The 17,100-nt window shown below is 56.2% G+C and overlaps 1 protein-coding gene across 4 annotated transcripts in view; it reads right to left on the reverse strand.

The window, feature by feature from the left end:
• HELZ2 (helicase with zinc finger 2) overlaps nucleotides 1-16,047 on the reverse strand; it is a 40,197-nt gene extending 24,150 nt beyond the window's left edge. For 3 of the 4 annotated variants that reach the window (XR_006417074.1, XM_044454884.1, XM_044454883.1), the window contains exons 1-8: nucleotides 14,917-16,046; nucleotides 14,270-14,453; nucleotides 12,743-12,850; nucleotides 10,141-10,661; nucleotides 8,526-9,167; nucleotides 6,630-7,416; nucleotides 5,824-5,899; nucleotides 1,725-5,235 (exon numbers count right to left, since the gene is read on the reverse strand). Coding sequence is in view for 3 of the 4 variants with exons in the window: in XM_044454884.1 (XP_044310819.1) it covers nucleotides 1,725-5,235; nucleotides 5,824-5,899; nucleotides 6,630-7,416; nucleotides 8,526-9,167; nucleotides 10,141-10,661; nucleotides 12,743-12,850; nucleotides 14,270-14,453; nucleotides 14,917-15,920 (6,833 nt within the window). In the remaining variant the exon portion in view is untranslated. Of the gene's footprint in view, nucleotides 1-1,724; nucleotides 5,236-5,823; nucleotides 5,900-6,629; nucleotides 7,417-8,525; nucleotides 9,168-10,140; nucleotides 10,662-12,742; nucleotides 12,851-14,269; nucleotides 14,454-14,916 lie in introns of all 4 variants that reach the window. The other variant, XM_044454885.1, reaches the window with a different exon arrangement.
• Between the last annotated feature and the right edge of the window lie 1,053 nt (nucleotides 16,048-17,100).

Raw genomic sequence — 17,100 nt, forward strand, 5'->3', positions numbered from 1 at the left:
GGTCAGGCGAACGACCCTGCAAGGAGGGTGCCCCACAAGAGGCAGTGCGGTTCCGGAAGGGAAGTGGGGCAACCTGATTGAAAAAATCTTACATTACGTAATTGTTGGTCCCGGTGGAGGAAAGCACTGATGTTGGTGTGTTGTTTGATTGGTGATGTTGAGCCACAATTGCTGTTTTTGTGTTAATTGTATTGTTTTTCTTGGTTGTAAAAAATAAATTAAAAAAGCGAAATTAAAAAAAGGAGGATGACCCACCTGGGTTCCTGAGACCCTGGAAACTGCCTCACCTAGAGCACCTGGCCAACACAGACAAGGAACTCTGCTCTTGCCATCAAGCCCCATTCCCACAATCAGCACAAGCACGGGAAACTCGTATTTCCCATCAGCCACATGTCCAGACACAAATGGTATGAATATCAGGGCCTTAGGAAGGACTTTCTCTCTTCCTGCTCCCCCTCCTTTTCTGTTAGCCTCTCTGCGTTAGGTAGGAAGCTCTCTCTCTCTTTAGAAATATAGAGTAAGATTGGGATATAATGGGGATTTTTGGTTTCTGGACTACACAGGGCTAAAGTTTGTGCCTGCTCTCTATTCTTCCAATGAATAACCAGTTGTTTACTTTTCTAAGTGCTGCTTGAGTTTGTGTGGATGCAAAACCGGGGCTTGTTCTCTGGCTGCACGCCTTAAAACCCCAGCAAAAGGTCCCAAACCTACCTACCTACCTACCTATCGATTTATATCCTGCCTTTTCGTGCATCCTGGAAATTGCAAGCCTTAATTTTTTACTGTTATGTTTAATATTCCTCCTTGCACAAGGTTTATTGTTTTAAATTGTAGTCCAACATCTTGATGGTTTTCTAGCAGATAAGACCGTCTATAAACAATAATAATAATACTAATGATTATTATTAATGGTGATGATGGGCAAACACTGTTGGATCAGCCTGTTTCTAGGCAGAATTTGTAGAAACTAAGAATTAACAGTGCGATTAGGAACAGCTAACCCAATAGATAAAACAGGCAAACTCAAGCATATCAGGCTGGCTCACAGGGAACAGTTACAGTCATGGAACGGATTCACGCCCAGCTTGGGACTGACATATGAGGAGTCTCTGGAAGGAATTTACCTGTGTCCACACTTCAGGTTCTACCAATGGAGAGAACGCCGGGGGGACCTGGCAAGGAAGCCTCCTTCCACTGGAAGGGGACCACTCTTTGGCCACTGATGAAGGGTCCCTGCCCAGGCTGGACTGGTGGAAGCTGCTCACAGGAAGCTGGATCTGTCCCCGTGCTCTATGTTTTGCGACAGTTAACATGGGAAGGGTAATGGCCAAACCAAAGCTGCTTTACCATGGCCAAGAGAGGGATATTCAGGCAGTGTCAAAGTGGGAGGAGGCGCTTGATATTGGGATGGGCACCTTGAACAGAGTGGCAATCAGGTCATATTTAAGAGGGCAACAGAAAAGCTCTGGAGGCGAGAGGAGTGGTACCTACGTTGTGATGTGGCCTGGAAGGGCCCCAGTCCTTATGCTGGATTCTTCTGCCACCCCATCTGGCGTCATTCCTCCCCAACCTGGTATGCTCTGGATGTGTCAGACTAGAACTCCAATCATCCCCAGCTAGCCTGGGGGAGGCTACTCTAAGCAATATGCACTGGGAAGGTTCTTCTAGACAAGGGGACAGGTGCCGGTAGAAACAGTGCAAATATTTGTGAGCGAGGCACTTACATGTCGGGTAGCAACTTCGGGATGAGTTCCACGGTGAACCTGGAAGATGCCTGGGTGAGCTCAACAGGGATGTTTTTCATGGAGGTAAAATTAATGTAGAAATTCACCATCTTCTGGTCACGCTGATCAGCTTTCTCACTGTCTCCTCCCTCCGTGGTGCATCCATGGGCCACCCAGGTGTAGGTAGTCGGGTTGCCCATGAATTTGCTGGTCTCAGTGTTCTCCTTGCCCAAACTGAGTTGTTTGAGGCTGTGGCTAAGGACCTCCACGTTGCTCTGGACCCCTTCGAATCTCAGACCTGACAGACGGATGCACAGGTAGCAACAGCTGAAATCTACTCTGATGGCACAGAGCTTCAGGAACTCCTTGGAGAAGGAGAATGTCCCCTGGAGCTGTCCATTCTTTGTCCGTTGCTTCTTCCACACAATTTCAACGTCACGCACAACAATGGAATCATTTTCAGCCACCGCGCATGAAGCGGCTTCCATGGCACAGAGGGGCAGCCACACTTTGCGATAGTCAGAGACGTTCTTATACGTCTTCTTGGATGCCTGGGTGGTGTACTCTGAGAAGCAGTCGACGGGTCTCTCCGCATGCTCCAAACACACATCGAAGCCTGGACCTATGGCCCACAGCTGCACAGATGGCACCAGGAACCCTCGCTGGAAATCTGTGGCAAGCTGCAGGTACAAGACGTCTCCAGCCCGCAGCTCCACAGACAGTTCGACATAGTGAGCGCACTGGCTCCTCTGCATCCTTGCCAAGGTTCTTCCCTGTGCGCAGTAGCTCTTCTCGAGGAGAGAGACCACCTCCTTGTAATCTTTCTTTCGGGTGGCCGCAAGGACATCACGCCAGGCTCTGAAGGTGAAGTGACTGATCCTCTGGTCCCGGAGCACGGCCACCTTGGCCGTGCACTCCTTCAAGCTTTCCGTGGAGTAGAACCTCCTTCTCCACATCAGCTGAACGCTCTTCTGCTCCTGATTGAAGGACGGTTGCGTCACCAGCTGGAGAGCTCTGTAGTTGATGAGGTGAGGATCCGAAAGGCTGTCCCTGTCCAAAGGAAACAAGACTACGAAGTTCTTGGCCATCTCTTCAACGTTCATCACAAAGGCGACCTTCTGCTGGGATCGATACGTCAACTGAGCCGCCGTCTCCAAAGAGCGCGCCCTCTTCTCACAGGCGCTGGCCATGCTGTTCTTCCGGTTGAAGTCGTGGCAGAGGCTTTCGATCTCAGCTGGGAAGTACTCCACGGCCTTGTTCAAGATCACAGAGAGGAGGTGCCGCTGGAGGACGATGTCTATGTAGCGCCGGATGGGGGAGGAAGCCCAGGTGTAAGAGTTCACATGCAAGGAGTAATGGCCCACCTTGGACTGATCTGAGGAATTGGAACGGAGAAAGAAAGAGCGGGGCAGAAGTTTCCGAAACTCCAGGTTCACAGGCGCCAGCATGGGGTGGACGTCGTCTGTCATAATCAAGTCAAGTATCTTGGGAATGTCCCAGGCATCAACGGCTGACCTAAGATGATCCCACAACGAAGTCAGGACAGCAAAACTATCAGTGGCCTGCATGTGAACTCTGGGGCTCACAGGTCCCAGATGATGGGAGAGATGAGTGGACAGTGGGATTATATCCCTGGATTTTTCCCTGATCTGCTTCACTTGATGCGGGTTGGGCTCTTTCTGGCAACGCAGAGGAGTCAGATTTCTGGTGGGATGCTCTGTGGTGAGGAACTCTGCCACGGCACTGTTAAACATGATCATAAGCTCCTTGATCATCTGGTGGGAACATCTCTGGCCGAGGAGGCTGTCTTCATCCAGCTGATCATAGTAACTATCCTCATGGAGCCTGGACACCCGGTGGACACGGGAGAAATGGTAGGCAGCGGCAACACAATCCTCCAGGGTGTCAAAATTAAGCAACGGTGCCTCCAAACTATAGTAGTTCCGGATGATGCCCTCGGCCTCCTCGTAGGTCAGCTGCCGGTCTGAGACTATCGTGGACAAAGTAAAGGATACACGGGTCATCTGGTCAGTCTCCTTGTCCACTAAGACGAAGAGAGAGATCACCCAACGCTCCTTCTGTGGAAGGAGGCTGCAGAAGTCCTGACTGAGCTGCGGTGGGATCATGCCCACCGGCACCTTCCCAGGCATGTAGTAGGTGGCTCCCCGCTTCTTTGCTTCAGAATCTATAGCACCCCCTTTGGGGACCATGGACGCGATGTCAGCAATGTGGATCCCAATCTCATATTCACTGCCCAGGTCTCTGACGCTGATGGCATCATCCAGGTCTCTTGCACCTTGTGGGTCAACCGTGAAGGTTCGGTAGCTCCGGCAGTCCTTCCGTTCATCCTTCTTAGGAGGGAATTTGCTGGAGGTTAATGCAGCCACCGCGTGGTTTACCTGGGCTGGGTATTCATTTGTGAGACCGAACTCTATATCCAGGATACGCAAGCCTTCCTCCAGCGTGGAAGCCGCAGGAAGGACATCTGTAACGATCCCCAGGGGGTAGTAATAGCCTTCCTGCCACTTGATGATTTGGACCGCAAAGAGCCATTTCTTCCTGTTTTCTTGGGTTATCTCCTTGCACCCCGTAATCCTGTGGTTCCCTTCTATCTTGCGGATGGGAATAATATTTGGTCGATCTTTCAGGCCCGGGACAAAGATTTTGGTGACTGTGCGGTCAATGGGAATCATGATTCGGAGATCAAACTCATCCACTGAGCACACAAAGGTTGAAATCCTTTCAGCCTTCTTCAGAACACCCACCACTTTCCCATGGGGGCTTCCTTCAGTCATGGCACTCCCTGAACTGGGCTGCAAGATCTGCACCAAGACCTCATCCCCACTGAAGGCCATTCCACAATGAAGCTGCCCTTTGACCTGGATTGTCATAGGTGGGTCATCATCAAGCGTGAAGGCAGAAGCATGATAAAACCCCTCCTTGAGGAGTTCACAGCGTTTGTACGTGTTTGGCTGCATACGCAGATACTCCTCCATGGTTTGTGAGGAGTAGTTGACATATTTCTGCCCGCTGCTCTGAGGGGTGGATACCTCTGGCTTCACATTCAAGATCCCTTCATCAGAGACCATCACCACCATCTCTTTGCTCTCGTCCAAGAGTTCCTGCAAGATGGGGTCATCGATGTTCATGCTCTCCACATCAGAGAACCAGGAATCTGTGTCACTCTCCTCTTCCTCCAGCTCAGGACTACCTCTGGTCCAGATGGCTTGGTTGCATGCCACCTGCCTGATCTCCTCCAGCGTCAGAGTCTCAGGAGCCACTGCCTTCATCTCGATGCACTCCTTGACGAAGCCTTTCCAGATCTTGCTGCACTGTCCGTGGGAACACAATGCCACCACATCCCCCACGGCAATAACTTGAGACTGTGCCCTTGTCAAGATGGTGTTCAGCACCCGTGCGTTGTTGAAGAAGTCCAGGTTGGAGGAGGCAACATGGCCAAGGCTTTCCCTGGTATGGACGGTGCTGATGATGATGACACGGAACGCTCTTCCTGTTTGAAAACAAAAGGAGAAGCATAAAGAGGAGTGACCGCTTGGAGAGAGAGACCTGCATCTCCCCCACAGAACAAGATGGGGCAGAGAGGGCTGACTCAACTGGACTTAGCCATAATTAGCAATGTTTATCGGCTGCATTCCCCGGAATGGAATGAATAGCTGGAAGGGGCCTAGGAGGCCATTGGGCCCAATCCTCTGTTCAATGCCAGACTCAAGTCTCCCGTGCAAATACTAACAAGGCCAGACCCCACTTCGCTTCCCAGGTGAGCCAGGATCAGGCTCTTCAGGCGATTCGGAACAGAGCAGAAAAGACCAAGACAGGTGGCCTGACCTGGTGCACAAGTTCTTGCCTATCCGGTTAGTCTGTTGGCCTTTTCAAGGGGGCAGCAACAGGATTACAGAAGACCACTCAAACGGGTGCGCTCAGATGTTTGGAACTCCCATCATCCCCAGTCAGTACCAGGGTGTGGCAGGCTGGATATTTCTTCAACCTGCCTCATCAGGAGCTGAAACATCTCACATGGACACCAAAGTGGGTCTCCTTCCTTGGCTGCGAGCCCATTGGCCATCTGGTGGACACCAACCTGGTAGGTTCTCGTGGTTCTCCACCATCACTTCTCCTAGGTGCTTCTTCCGCAGCTGCTGCCTGATTGTTTTCACCTGATGAAAGAAGAGAAGCCAGCAGGTTAACCGAGAGGCCCGGCCTAGTTTAGCAGGGCACCCACTGACACGGCTGTCAGGTGTTTTAAGAAGTACCAGTTCTAACTGGGAGACCTCCAGAGGTTTTGAACTTCAACTCCCATTAGCTCCAACGGGAACAGCACATGGGCAGCTGCCGGCCAGAACGTCTGCAGGGCACCGGGCTGGGAGACGCTGCTACAGACATTTCCCAGCATGGAGTTAAGCTGATGGAAGTGGGGGAGACTTAGCTCCGTTTTGGCCCGCAAATTCTGAACTTTCCAAATTCCTACCTACTTTTCAACACCTGAGAACTGTTCAAGAATAAGTGTTTTAGCTCTGTTTCAGATGCAGATCACTACTCCCATCAACCCCAGGCAGCAGTAACTGCTTTGCCCAACATAGGCTCCAGCGCAGAACCTTAAATTTTGGGCACATTCACATTACGGGAGAAGGTGGCCAGTGCGGTGTGGTGATGTTAGACCTGGGCGATACGAATTATGGCCCCCAGTCAGCCGCAATGCTCCCTGGGAGGCTTGGGCCAGTCACTGACTCTCAGCCTGACCTACTTCACAGGGCGGTTGAGAGGATGAAATGAGGAGGAAACCACCATGGGCACTCCAGTCATTGTTTCTGAAGGAGGAAAAAAGGCAGGGTAGAAATGCGCTCGACCCAGCAAGACCGCTGGCCAACCCGGAGCCCTTGCGGCTACCTGAACGCCACAGGAGACCACGCAGATCTTCTTGGGGTCTCGCACCCCCCACTCAGCCGGCCACCTCTGGATCATTTCCTCCACTTTCTCGACGACCTGCCCAGCCTCGGAGCTGTTGAACCAGGAAGGCACGGTGTGGTGTCGCTCGGCAAGGCCGTCCACGTGGCAGAACATGAGCGGGTGGAACTCGGGGTGAGGCGGGACGTTGCCCCTGGCGTGGATGGCATCTCCCTTCCCGACATAGAAGTGCCGGGAGACGAAGCTGATGATGCCGGCGGTGGACCGGTAGTTCTCATTGAAGATGGTCCTGAACTTCACCGCTGCCTCGTGCTTCTCCTTCTTGTAGTACTGGAAGAGGCGATTCAGGAGCGTGTAGTCAGCCAGCTGCTCGCCCTCCTGCAAGGAGAAGACCGTGGGGGTGACCTGCATGTGGTCCCCTGCCAGGATGATGCGGGTCTCCAAGGTCGCCAGGGAGAGCGGGACCAAGGCTTCGCACTCGAGCATCTGGGCCGCCTCGTCGATCAGGATGTGGCTGAAATAGCCGGGGCTGAGCCCGAGCTTCACCGACAGCATGGAGGTAGTGATGACGATACGGTGCCGGTCCAGCTCCTCCTTCGACGGGAGGCGGAAGGAGTCCCGGTTGGGGGAGAGGCAGCAGTAGGGCAGCGTGACAGGGTCTGTCTTGTGGACGTCCTGGCCGGGGTATTTGATCCTCAAAGGAGCTGCCTCCGGGTGCCCCGAGGTGACGTACTCGTGGAAATACTCGCAGATGTAGATATCAGCCGCACTGCAAGAGACGGGAGACTTACTGCGGCGTTTCCCAAACTACTCAGAGCGGGGAGAGGATGTTGCCCAGATTAAAACGGAAGGCACACGTGCAGCTGACAAGCACCTGGCTGGCTTGGCCTCTGGGGATTAAGATTCTGTCCCGTACCTCCTTCCCCAGAGGCAAAGCTCAAGCAGGGCAGGCTGCTTGCCAGCCCATCGCCGAGGTCACAGAACCCCCCCCCCCCCCCCCCCCCCGTGTCCGGCCACTAAACAGTGCAGATTGCCGGACCGAGCCGGAGACGGCCGCCCTTTCTTGGCTCTTCCCGGCTGCCAGAAATCTACTCCTGGTTTCCTCCCAAACTGTCTTCATATCAACATCCCAATTTAGGAAAGAGGGGAAGAGGGTTGTTCCTGCAGCTGTTAAAAAGCTGAAGTCCCACCTCACAGCAATGGGGCGGCTGTGGATTTCCACTGACGGGTTGCTCAGATGACTTTCGAGACCCTTTTCAAACTTTTGATCCTAGACAGGTCCATCTGTCTGTCTGTCTGTCTGTCTTTCTTTAAAGGTTTTTTAGACTGTCCCTTGCCGAAGTCTCGGGACAGTTTAAGAGTAAGACAAAAAACAAGCACAAAATGAAACATATGGATAGATGCTGCATCAATTTCTCTGCTCCAAGGTGAACAGAGCGTTTTATTTTCGTTTCATTCAGGCTTATTTTAAGATGGGTTTTATTGCTGACCGGTTAAGAATTTGATTAGGATGCTGTGTTTTGTTTTATTTTTGTCTTACTGTTAAACCATCCCGACTATGGTAAGGGACGGTCTGAAAATTTTTAAATAAAGTATTTATTTGGGTAATATTGGGTGCAGGGTGCATACTGGGTGTGGATGCAGATAAGAACTCGGGTCTGACCCCTGGCTCCAACGGGGTGGAGCCGGGGGTCAGACTAGATGGCCCAGGAGACCCCTTCTGACTCACTCTGCTTCTATGTTTCCATAAATAAACCAGTCAGTCTAGATACCCGATGGATGCGTGTGACTGCCTGCAGTGCTATTCCTTGGAAACCCTTCGCCCAAAAAACACCCGGACTGGCGGAAAGCAGGAGCTCCTCCCCGGGCGCCGCTTACCTGTTGGTGTGGGTGCAGATCAGAACCCGAGTCTTGGGCTGCTTGATGATCTCCAGTGTGGACATGGCCAAGGTGAAGGTCTTCCCCGTCCCGAAAGGGCCATAGATCAGAAGAGGGGGCACCTGCCGGACCCCAGCCGCCTGCCCGGTGATGAAGGAGACGGCCTGCTGCTGCTTCGCGTTCCCCCACGGAAGCCGTGGCACCTGCCACGGGGGCTGCGGGACGGAGCAGGCGGCCACGTCGGGGAGCACCAGCCGCTCGTCGCAGAGCCGGTCCGCGGCGAGGTGCCACTCCCGGAACTGGAGCTGGTCCACCTGGAACTGGACCTCGACCTTGAGGGACATGCCCGCCGCCAGGCCCAGCTCGAAGCAGCAGAGCGGGGGCAGGAGGAGCCAGACGCTCCTCTCGGTGATGTCCTTGCTGTCGACGGAGACTTCGAAGACCCGGTTGTTGAGCGGCGGGTCTGGAGCCAGGAAGGCTGTTTTGACCGAGCGGAAGAGCAGGAAGCCTTCCTTGGAGTCGGGGGTCAGGGAGTCGGGGGTGGGGATGTGTGCGTACAGCATGCCCGGGGGGGCAATCTTCATTCCCATGGAAAGGGTCTCCGTCATCTGCTGCAGGAGGGCCACGACTTGCAAGTTCAGCCTGGGTTGGATCCGGAGAAGGAAGGAAGGAAGGAAGGAAGGAAGGAAGGAAGGAAGGAAGGAAGGAAGGAAGGAAGGAAGCAACGTTGGCAAGAGAACATCTGTCCAGTTGGGTAAAGATCAGAGACCTCCTCCTGCTCCTCTACACGACGCAGACTGCAATGCCCATCTGCCCCACCCCGCATGGCCAGTGATCAGGGATCCTAGGAGGCGAACTCCAAAGCATGGGGGCTGCTGACCCCCGCTTTCTGCCAGCAATTTGAAGCCCTATTTATTGGGGAACCAGTCATTACACAGATCATCTCTCGCACATCCTCACCCCGCAGTCATCAGAGGTGCTCTTGCTCTGCAGCCCAGCACCATCTGAGGGGTGGAAGTGGGGAACATGGGACGGGGTCTTGATGTTGTTGGCACCCAAGCTCTGGACGTCCTCTCCCCGTGAAGCCCAACTGATCTCCTCTGTATGCATGTTTAGGAGTCTTGATAGGATAAGAGCGTTGGACAAATATTTGTCCGTGCTTTTTATTTATTTATTAGATTCATATCCCGCCTTTTTTCTCACAAAGAACTCAAAGTGGCTTCCACCGTTCTCTTCCTCTTGCTCTCCATCCTGTCCCCACAGCAACCCTGTGAGGCGGGTCGGGCTGAGAGTCTGTGACTGGCCCAGAGTCACCCAGCTGGCTCCACGGCTGAGTGTGAACTAGTTCATCACCTAAGTCCCAGAGCCACACTCTCAACCACTTCGCCATGCTGGCTCTCGACTGAATTTGAATGAACTGAACTGATCTGCATGGATTGTTCTTGGTACCTTGCCCTTTCTGAGTTTACAGATTTGTTTTTATCTCATGTATATCTGAATTTCATTTTGGCAGGAGTGAAAAAAGTACAGTGAAAACATTTTAAACATAAATACGCTTTCCTGAAAGCCCTGAACAGGACCTGCTTTGCCCCCGGACTCGGCCCTGGCCACCCACCTGGAGATCAGCGTCTGCTGTGCCTCCTCCTCTCTGAACAGGAAGTTGTGCATCTGCAGGCGGTAGTTCAACCGGCCGAGCAGCTTCTTCGCAGCACTGCAATGGAACTCCAGCGCGTTGCCGGGGGCCTTGTACCTAGCCAGCAGCTCCAGCTCCTTGGCCGTGCGCTCCACGCCGGGCACCACCACGCGGTTCCCCCGGTGCCAGCGCTCGAAGTCCACGAGCTGGCCGCCCTGCTCCGCAGCCGCGCTCGTTAGCCAGGGGGCCTCCCGCGGGCCGACCCTCACCTGGAGTTTGCGGAGCAACACCGGGCGGCTACCGAAGTCGAAGACCACCCATTGCTCGTAGACTCCGAACGCGTGGCACTCCACATGCACCTCCACCACAGTCGCCCTCTGAAGCGTCGGGAGCGTCCTGAACCTCTTCCCCGAGGCGTAGGTGAGACCCTGGGAGCCCTCGTCCCCCAGGGAAAAGGAGGCTCCGGGGACCTTCTTCAGCAGGGCCACGTGCTCCAGCTGTTTCTGCAATGGGAGCAAGTGGGAGTGGAAGTCGGGGTGCCATCCCAGCCCCCAAGCGGTGCACCAGAAGCTGGCGGAGGCGTAGCCCAGGACCCGGGAGACGGGCAGCCTCTCTTGTCCGAGGGAGACGGCCGAACTAGCTGCACCCCTGTGGCGGCCAAGCCTTCCAAGCCGTCACCTGCCACGGAGGGGCACAGAGCATCTTCCGGCCGAGGGCCAGTGGCAGCTCAGAGAGGCCACCTTCCAGGAGCAGCGCTGGCCCAACGCAAAAGGGCAACTCGGGGGGAGCAGCCCCAGGATCTGGGCTGCGCCGGCGGCCGGAACCAGAGCACTACCCAAGTACTCACGGGATGGGCCCCAAGCCCCGCTGGAGCTCCCAGCCCCGATGCGTGCCAGCCCGTGCCCTGGGGAACGGCCACGCAGGAGCCAGCTCCGCCCGCAGCAGGGCAGGCCCAGGTCTGCTGCCGCACCTGCGTCCCACCTGGCCCAGGCCCCGCCTCGCTCACTCGCTGCCTGCGGCCTCGCCCGCCAGGTCAGCCTCGCCGAGCTGCCTCAGCGGGGCCGCTGTGCCCGCACACTGCGGCCCCGCTCCAGCGCCCCGCCTCCCAGAGCACCGAGCCTTGTGCGTGTCCTGCCCCGTGGCCCTGCCCCACGGCAGCTGTGCCCACCTGTCCCCCTGGTTGCCGAGCCCGGCCGGGTGTGTGCATGGCCTGAGCTCGCCGTGAGGCCTTTCCCTGGGGCTTTGGCCTCCGTCTTGCCCAAGGCCAAAGTCCCGGAGCCTCCGGCACCGCCCGCCCCGGCCCCAGAGCCCAGCAGTTTCCCCGTGGGGCGAACGTGATGCAGCTTCTGGTGGCTTATGACGAGCAGGGCAAGCGCGCCTTCTTCATCCCATCAGGGACCAGCCTGCAGCGGCACCCCAGGCCTCACCCCAAAGGACTGCCCCCCCTGCGGGGACCACAGCGCCCCCCAAAAAAGGGCGCAGGCGCAAACACGGCGCAGGGCCCATAGAGGTCCCGGCTTCATGCCTGGCCCGTCCAGCAAAAGGCCCACGGGGGCCGGGCCAGGGAGCACCCCCCTCCCGGGATGCCGAAACTCCACCGCTGCTCCCGGGCGCGATGCCGGGCTCCACCGGAAACCGCGCGACATGAAACAAGGCGGCGCCCCATGCTACGTCCCTGTCGCACCGAAAGGGTCTCGGCGCCCCTCAGGGCGGCCCTGCAGGTCACGCAAATGTGTGGCAAGGCGACGAGAGGCGGCTGATCCTCTCACGGCCCGAGGCACGAGGGGACACGGCCAAAGCGCCAGCCAAAGCAGGTGTTATTGTATGGTATTCACGCCCCACCTTTCTGCCTAATGCAAGGAACCATGGCAACCGTCTTGGGCAAGCCAGTTAGTGCTGCCTGGGGCTGATGGGAGTAGTAGTCTGCATCTGATACAGAACTACACAATGTTCTTGCTCAATTCTTATGTGCTGAACAGCAAGCAGGAATTGGGGATGGTGCTTGCTAGCCCAGCCTTGTGATTAAAGGACCACCCCCTATGTCCAGGCCTTCACTAACCATTGCACAGCACTGTCTCTTAGTCCCTGTAACTAAGCTTTGACACAACATTTCAGGGTTTTTTTTGAATGGTGGAGGAGGAGGAATGGTGCAAGACCTGGGCAGCTGGGGAACAGGGAATGCAGTCCTCCGAGGAACACCCAGTCCAGGCTACCTGACCCCCTGCTGAAGAGGAAGCACTGATTCACAATGCGTCCTCTGTGGAGTCTCTTGGCCAGCGGGTGCTCTCCGCTGGCAGACCGCTCTTCCCCCTCGCTTGACAGCTAACCCTGGGGTCCCCACTGCCCAGTCCCCGCTCTTCCTCCTCTTGCTCTGGGTCAGGACCCCGCAGTTCCAGGACCGGCTTGCTGAGCAAACACAGCTGCAACCTCAGAGCTCAGCATCCCCCTCCACTAATCTCGAGGTGCCTCTGCAGGGGTTGCAAGTGCTCACCTGCACAGGTAAGACTCCCACAGGCCAGATCTGGCCCACCGGCTGGGGGTTAGGCTTAGATCTCTTTTACGCTCCTTCACCTTTCAAACCTACCTGGGAATGAACAGTGAAAATCCATTGGTACCGCATCTTCTTGTCCTCTGAAAATACCTTCAGGGGCTGCTGGCAGGTAACCACTACCCCTTCGAGTTCCTGAGAAATCTGGCAAGAGAGGCAAAGAGATGAGGCCACCAGAAAAAGGGAAGCCGGAGAGCGAGAGCGCATTTCCGCATGACACTCTCTGTCCTGGTTTTTAATTATGTTTGCTACAGGTTCCGTGGTGGCAGAATGTTCTTGCAAAGTCGAAACACCAATTAGACAAATGGGATGAGAAGCCAATCTTAATGCCGGGGTGCTTCTGCATTTCTAGATCTGTGCGTGCGCACACACATGCAAAAATTCTGTTCACAACTGTTAATGAACAATTTCGATTTGTGGCACTGGGGCAAGGGAAGAAAAGCAGATTTTAGAATTTGAGGCCCTGAATAAATATCCTGAGATTTCCATTCAGGTTAAGTATTCCTCAGATTTAGGCAAGCCATCACATTTGAAAGATTTAAGTAGAAGGCGGGTGAGCAATCGCCCTTTCTCCTCGTAGCAAACAAATTTTATTTTTCAGGTACAGCCCTGCTTCACAGCGGCCGAGGGGCCTCTTGCTGCGGTCATTCCGTGCGGCCCTGCCCAAGGGGGTCACGCTCATCTGCAGCCAGAGAGCAGCTCTCCAGCCTTCCTGCCCCAGTCCCTGGGCACTCTCACAGAATGACTGCCATGCTCATTCAGAAAATGGCCACCATACTGGACACTCGTTTCCCAGGAGGCCAACTGCTGAGGCAGGAAGAAAAGCAATGTGCCCAAGGACCCAAGCACAAGACGGATGTGGGCCCTGAACCCCAAAACAGGCACCCCCTCTTTTGATCCCACTCAAGACGGTGCTGGTGCACAGCGCTTTGCTTTTTGCAAGCCAGCCTCCCAAATACAAAAGAAGATAAAAGAAAAACAACATAACGACGGCGTAAGGTGACAGCCAAGAGGCACAAGGAGCCCGCTGGTCTCCAGTTGTGGTACCCACTGCCTGAGAATCGTCCTGCTGGATCAGAACCGCGGTCCATCTGGTCCAGCATTCTGTTCACACAGTGGCTGGCCCTCCAGCAGGATGGGTCCCAGAGTCCCGCCTGCCCATGTGCCTCAGCACCCTGTTGGCATCCTGCCCTGGAGGCACCAGCTGAAGAGGACTGCTCCTGAAGAATGTAAAAGCCCTCCTTCCCAACAACGCCCTCCGGAGGAGCCATGCGGGACTGAACAAGGGGCCACCCAGCCCAGCAGGCCAAGCCACGCAGAGGCAGGTCATTCCCAGTGGCTGGAACAACCCAATTCCGGAGTCCCACCAGACTGTGGACTCTCCACTGGGAAGGCTGGCCTATAGCTGGTACAGAACTCCACCTGGCAGCCATTAGCATGCATAATTAGTTTGCCCCAGAATGCCAAGGGCGAACAAGTACGGGAGGGCACTGCCTTTCTGGAGACGCTCTGGGCCGCCAACACACCCCACCCCGCAGTTTCCCCTTGCAGCCGGCAACTTACAATCAAGACCTCATTGTAGCTCTCTTGGTATTCGGCGAGCAGCCGGTCCTGGTAAGCCAGGAGGCCGCCCTGCCGAGCAGACTTCCTGCTCTCCTCGGCCAGCTTCACCCTCTGGATCCACTCCTCCAGCTCCTCGATGGAGTGGGCCTTGGCACAATCCTGCCCATAGTCACAGGCCTCCGCTCTGCACGGGAAAACCAGCCCACAGGCAGCCATGCATCAGTTCAGGAGAAGGCAGGAGGGTCACAGGCCCGATCCGGACCTCGGAGCACCCCCAGACGCCCTTCCCCCAACCATCAGCCACCGCCTTCTGCCATGCAGGAATGTCCCCAGTCTAAACGCACCCACTCCCCACGGCGAGGCTTCTCCAAACCCCTGGATAAAGGGGTCAGCTGCAGCTTAGGAAGCTATCCTGGGAGGTGGGGAACTGCTCCTTAATCCTAAGGATTGCAGCCATGGAGAATCAAGCCCCCCTCTCAGTAGAGCCCCCCCATGGGCGCTCTCCAACGTCCATCCTCCTAAAAGCAGACCCACCCTTAAATTAAGTTAGGCTCAGCATTAGACGCAGCTGCCTCGACGGTGCTGGGAAAGCTAGCTTTCGAAGGGCTTCAGGAAGGACTATCCCCCGAAAGAGGAAGCTGGCTCACCTGCTGCAGAGAACAAGGGCCTTGGGGTCGTACGGGGGCGTGCGGTAAGTCCACTGGACCAGGCAGTTGGTGGTGATGAGCTGCCTGTGCTCCACGGAGGAGCAGTGGTTCTCGAAGCTCTCCTGCGAGCTACAGGTCACCAGGCACACCCGGCAGTAGAACCGGACTCCGGGCTGCGAGGCCTCCTCCCCCGCCTGGCCGTCCCCCTGCGAGCGCAGCAGGTCTCCGCGCGCTAAGCCGCCGTGCTGCTCCGCCTCCCAGACCGCCAGTTCCACGTCGCTGTGCGCGAAGACACACCGGTCCACGGTGTGCTTGCAGGGCTCGCCCGCAGAGACGGGCCTGCAGTAGCTGAACAACTTCACGGCCCCCGGGCAGGGCCGGATCTCCGTGTACTGCTCCTTCCTCGTGCCGTTGGTGACCACATGGGCCAAAAGAGGGCTCCAGTGGCCCCTGCAGGCCCAGGCCGAGTCTCTGGGGCAGATCTTCTGCGGGGTTCTATAAAAGCAGGTCTTACAGATCTCCTGGAAGCGTCCCCCGAACTCACTCAGGATGTCCTCCGAGACGCTGTGGTCCAGGGGCTTGGGGGGGAACTGGCTGCTCAAGGAGCTGCTCAGCTCTCGCCACAGCAGCATCTTCAGCAGCTGCCTCCCCATGTTGTGCTTCCTCTCATACGTCCACACGATCACCTCCTCCTGGCTCCAGGCAAAGGTGCACTGGTTCCTGTGCTTGGTGCACCCCCGGCCAGGGACGTAGTACCGGCACACGTCGTACTGGGCTGGGTTTGGGAAGATGGGCCTCCTGCCCACCTTCCTCCAGAGCTTCCCTTGCGTCCCCTTGCACCTGGCCAGGAGAAGTTCCTTCGGGCAGCAGTGCGGCGGCTGCTCCGCTAGCTGGTAGGTGCTCTCGTTCACCTGAAGGCTGCACTTCGAGCAGGCCAGGTGCAGCGTCAGCTGTTCCAGGAGGCCGTCCAGCGGCGACTGCACATACCCGTTCACCTGGGGCATTTTGTCCAACGCGGCAAGAAGTTCTGTTCCACAGAGAACGAAAACTCCCCTTGGCACAAACCGGGGACCAACTGTGGATGCTCAGCCGGTGCGCTTCTGGATCTGCTCTCCACATTCTAAAGAAAGCAAAACGGGGCATAATTGAAAAGTTAGCGAAGGCTGCAACTGAGAGGCAACTGCCCGCAACCTGGAGCCTGCCAGATGTACTTGCTGGCCGTGCTGGCTGAGGAGAATGGGATATGCTCCAAAGCATCTGGAAAGCGCCTGGTCAGGAGAAGCTGGATAACACACACACACAAGCTTCAGAGGATCCCAGCAAAATGGCTCGGCCGAACGGCACACTCAGTGCAGGGTGGATGCTGGCTGGGTGCTGAATATGCCTTTTATTATTGTGTTTCTAATCAGTGTTTTAATGGGCCTAGTTTTGTGTTGCACGTACGAGGATCTGGCCTGCTCCAGGGCTCCATCTGGTCACAGAAACTGGAATGGCCACGGTAGGGCTTGCAGGAGCGGTTCCAGGCCCTGCTGAAGCTCTCAACCTCCGGGATGGTGCTGGTTGGAAGAGCTCGATATGAGAGCAACCTCTTCCTGCCACTCGGCGCCTCACCAAGATGGGCCTGCCTGTTCGTGGCAGTGCATTTCTGCTCCCGCATCCTTCCTTCTCTGGGCCCTGCCCTGCCATCCCATCCCAGCAACGCAGGTCCTCCTGCTAGCAGTGGTTCAGGTCATGCTGCTGCCCTGACCTGGCTGCATCTGGTCACTGCCTTGCCCTGCCATCCTGCCCTGCCTCGCCATCTTGCCATAGCAGCACAGGTCCACCTGCTGCTCGCCATGTGTTCTGTGCCCGCATCTTGCCCGAGCCGGTGTCCTGCCTCGCCTTGTCCTGCCTCATTCCCTTGCCTTGCTCGCCACACGTCTGCTGCTCCCGATTCCCACCTGGCGATCGGCCTCAAGTCACCTGCCGCTGCTCTTGTCTTCCCTGTGCTGGACCCTTGCGGCCGGGTCCTCGCCTTGGCTGGATCCATGCCCCTGCACCCCGACCTGGGCCTGTTCCTTGACTATGACCTTGCCTCTGACTTCAGTGTTGGATTTTGGAAGGTGCCTGGACTCTGCCATGCCCTGGGTTCTGTTGCCCTGGTCCCAGTGCCTTTGGGTTCCTGCTCCCCACGCCTTGGACCAG

The sequence above is a fragment of the Varanus komodoensis genome, unplaced genomic scaffold (assembly GCF_004798865.1).
Source record: "Varanus komodoensis strain SLA01 unplaced genomic scaffold, ASM479886v1 scaffold8, whole genome shotgun sequence".
Lineage (NCBI taxonomy): Eukaryota > Metazoa > Chordata > Lepidosauria > Squamata > Varanidae > Varanus > Varanus komodoensis.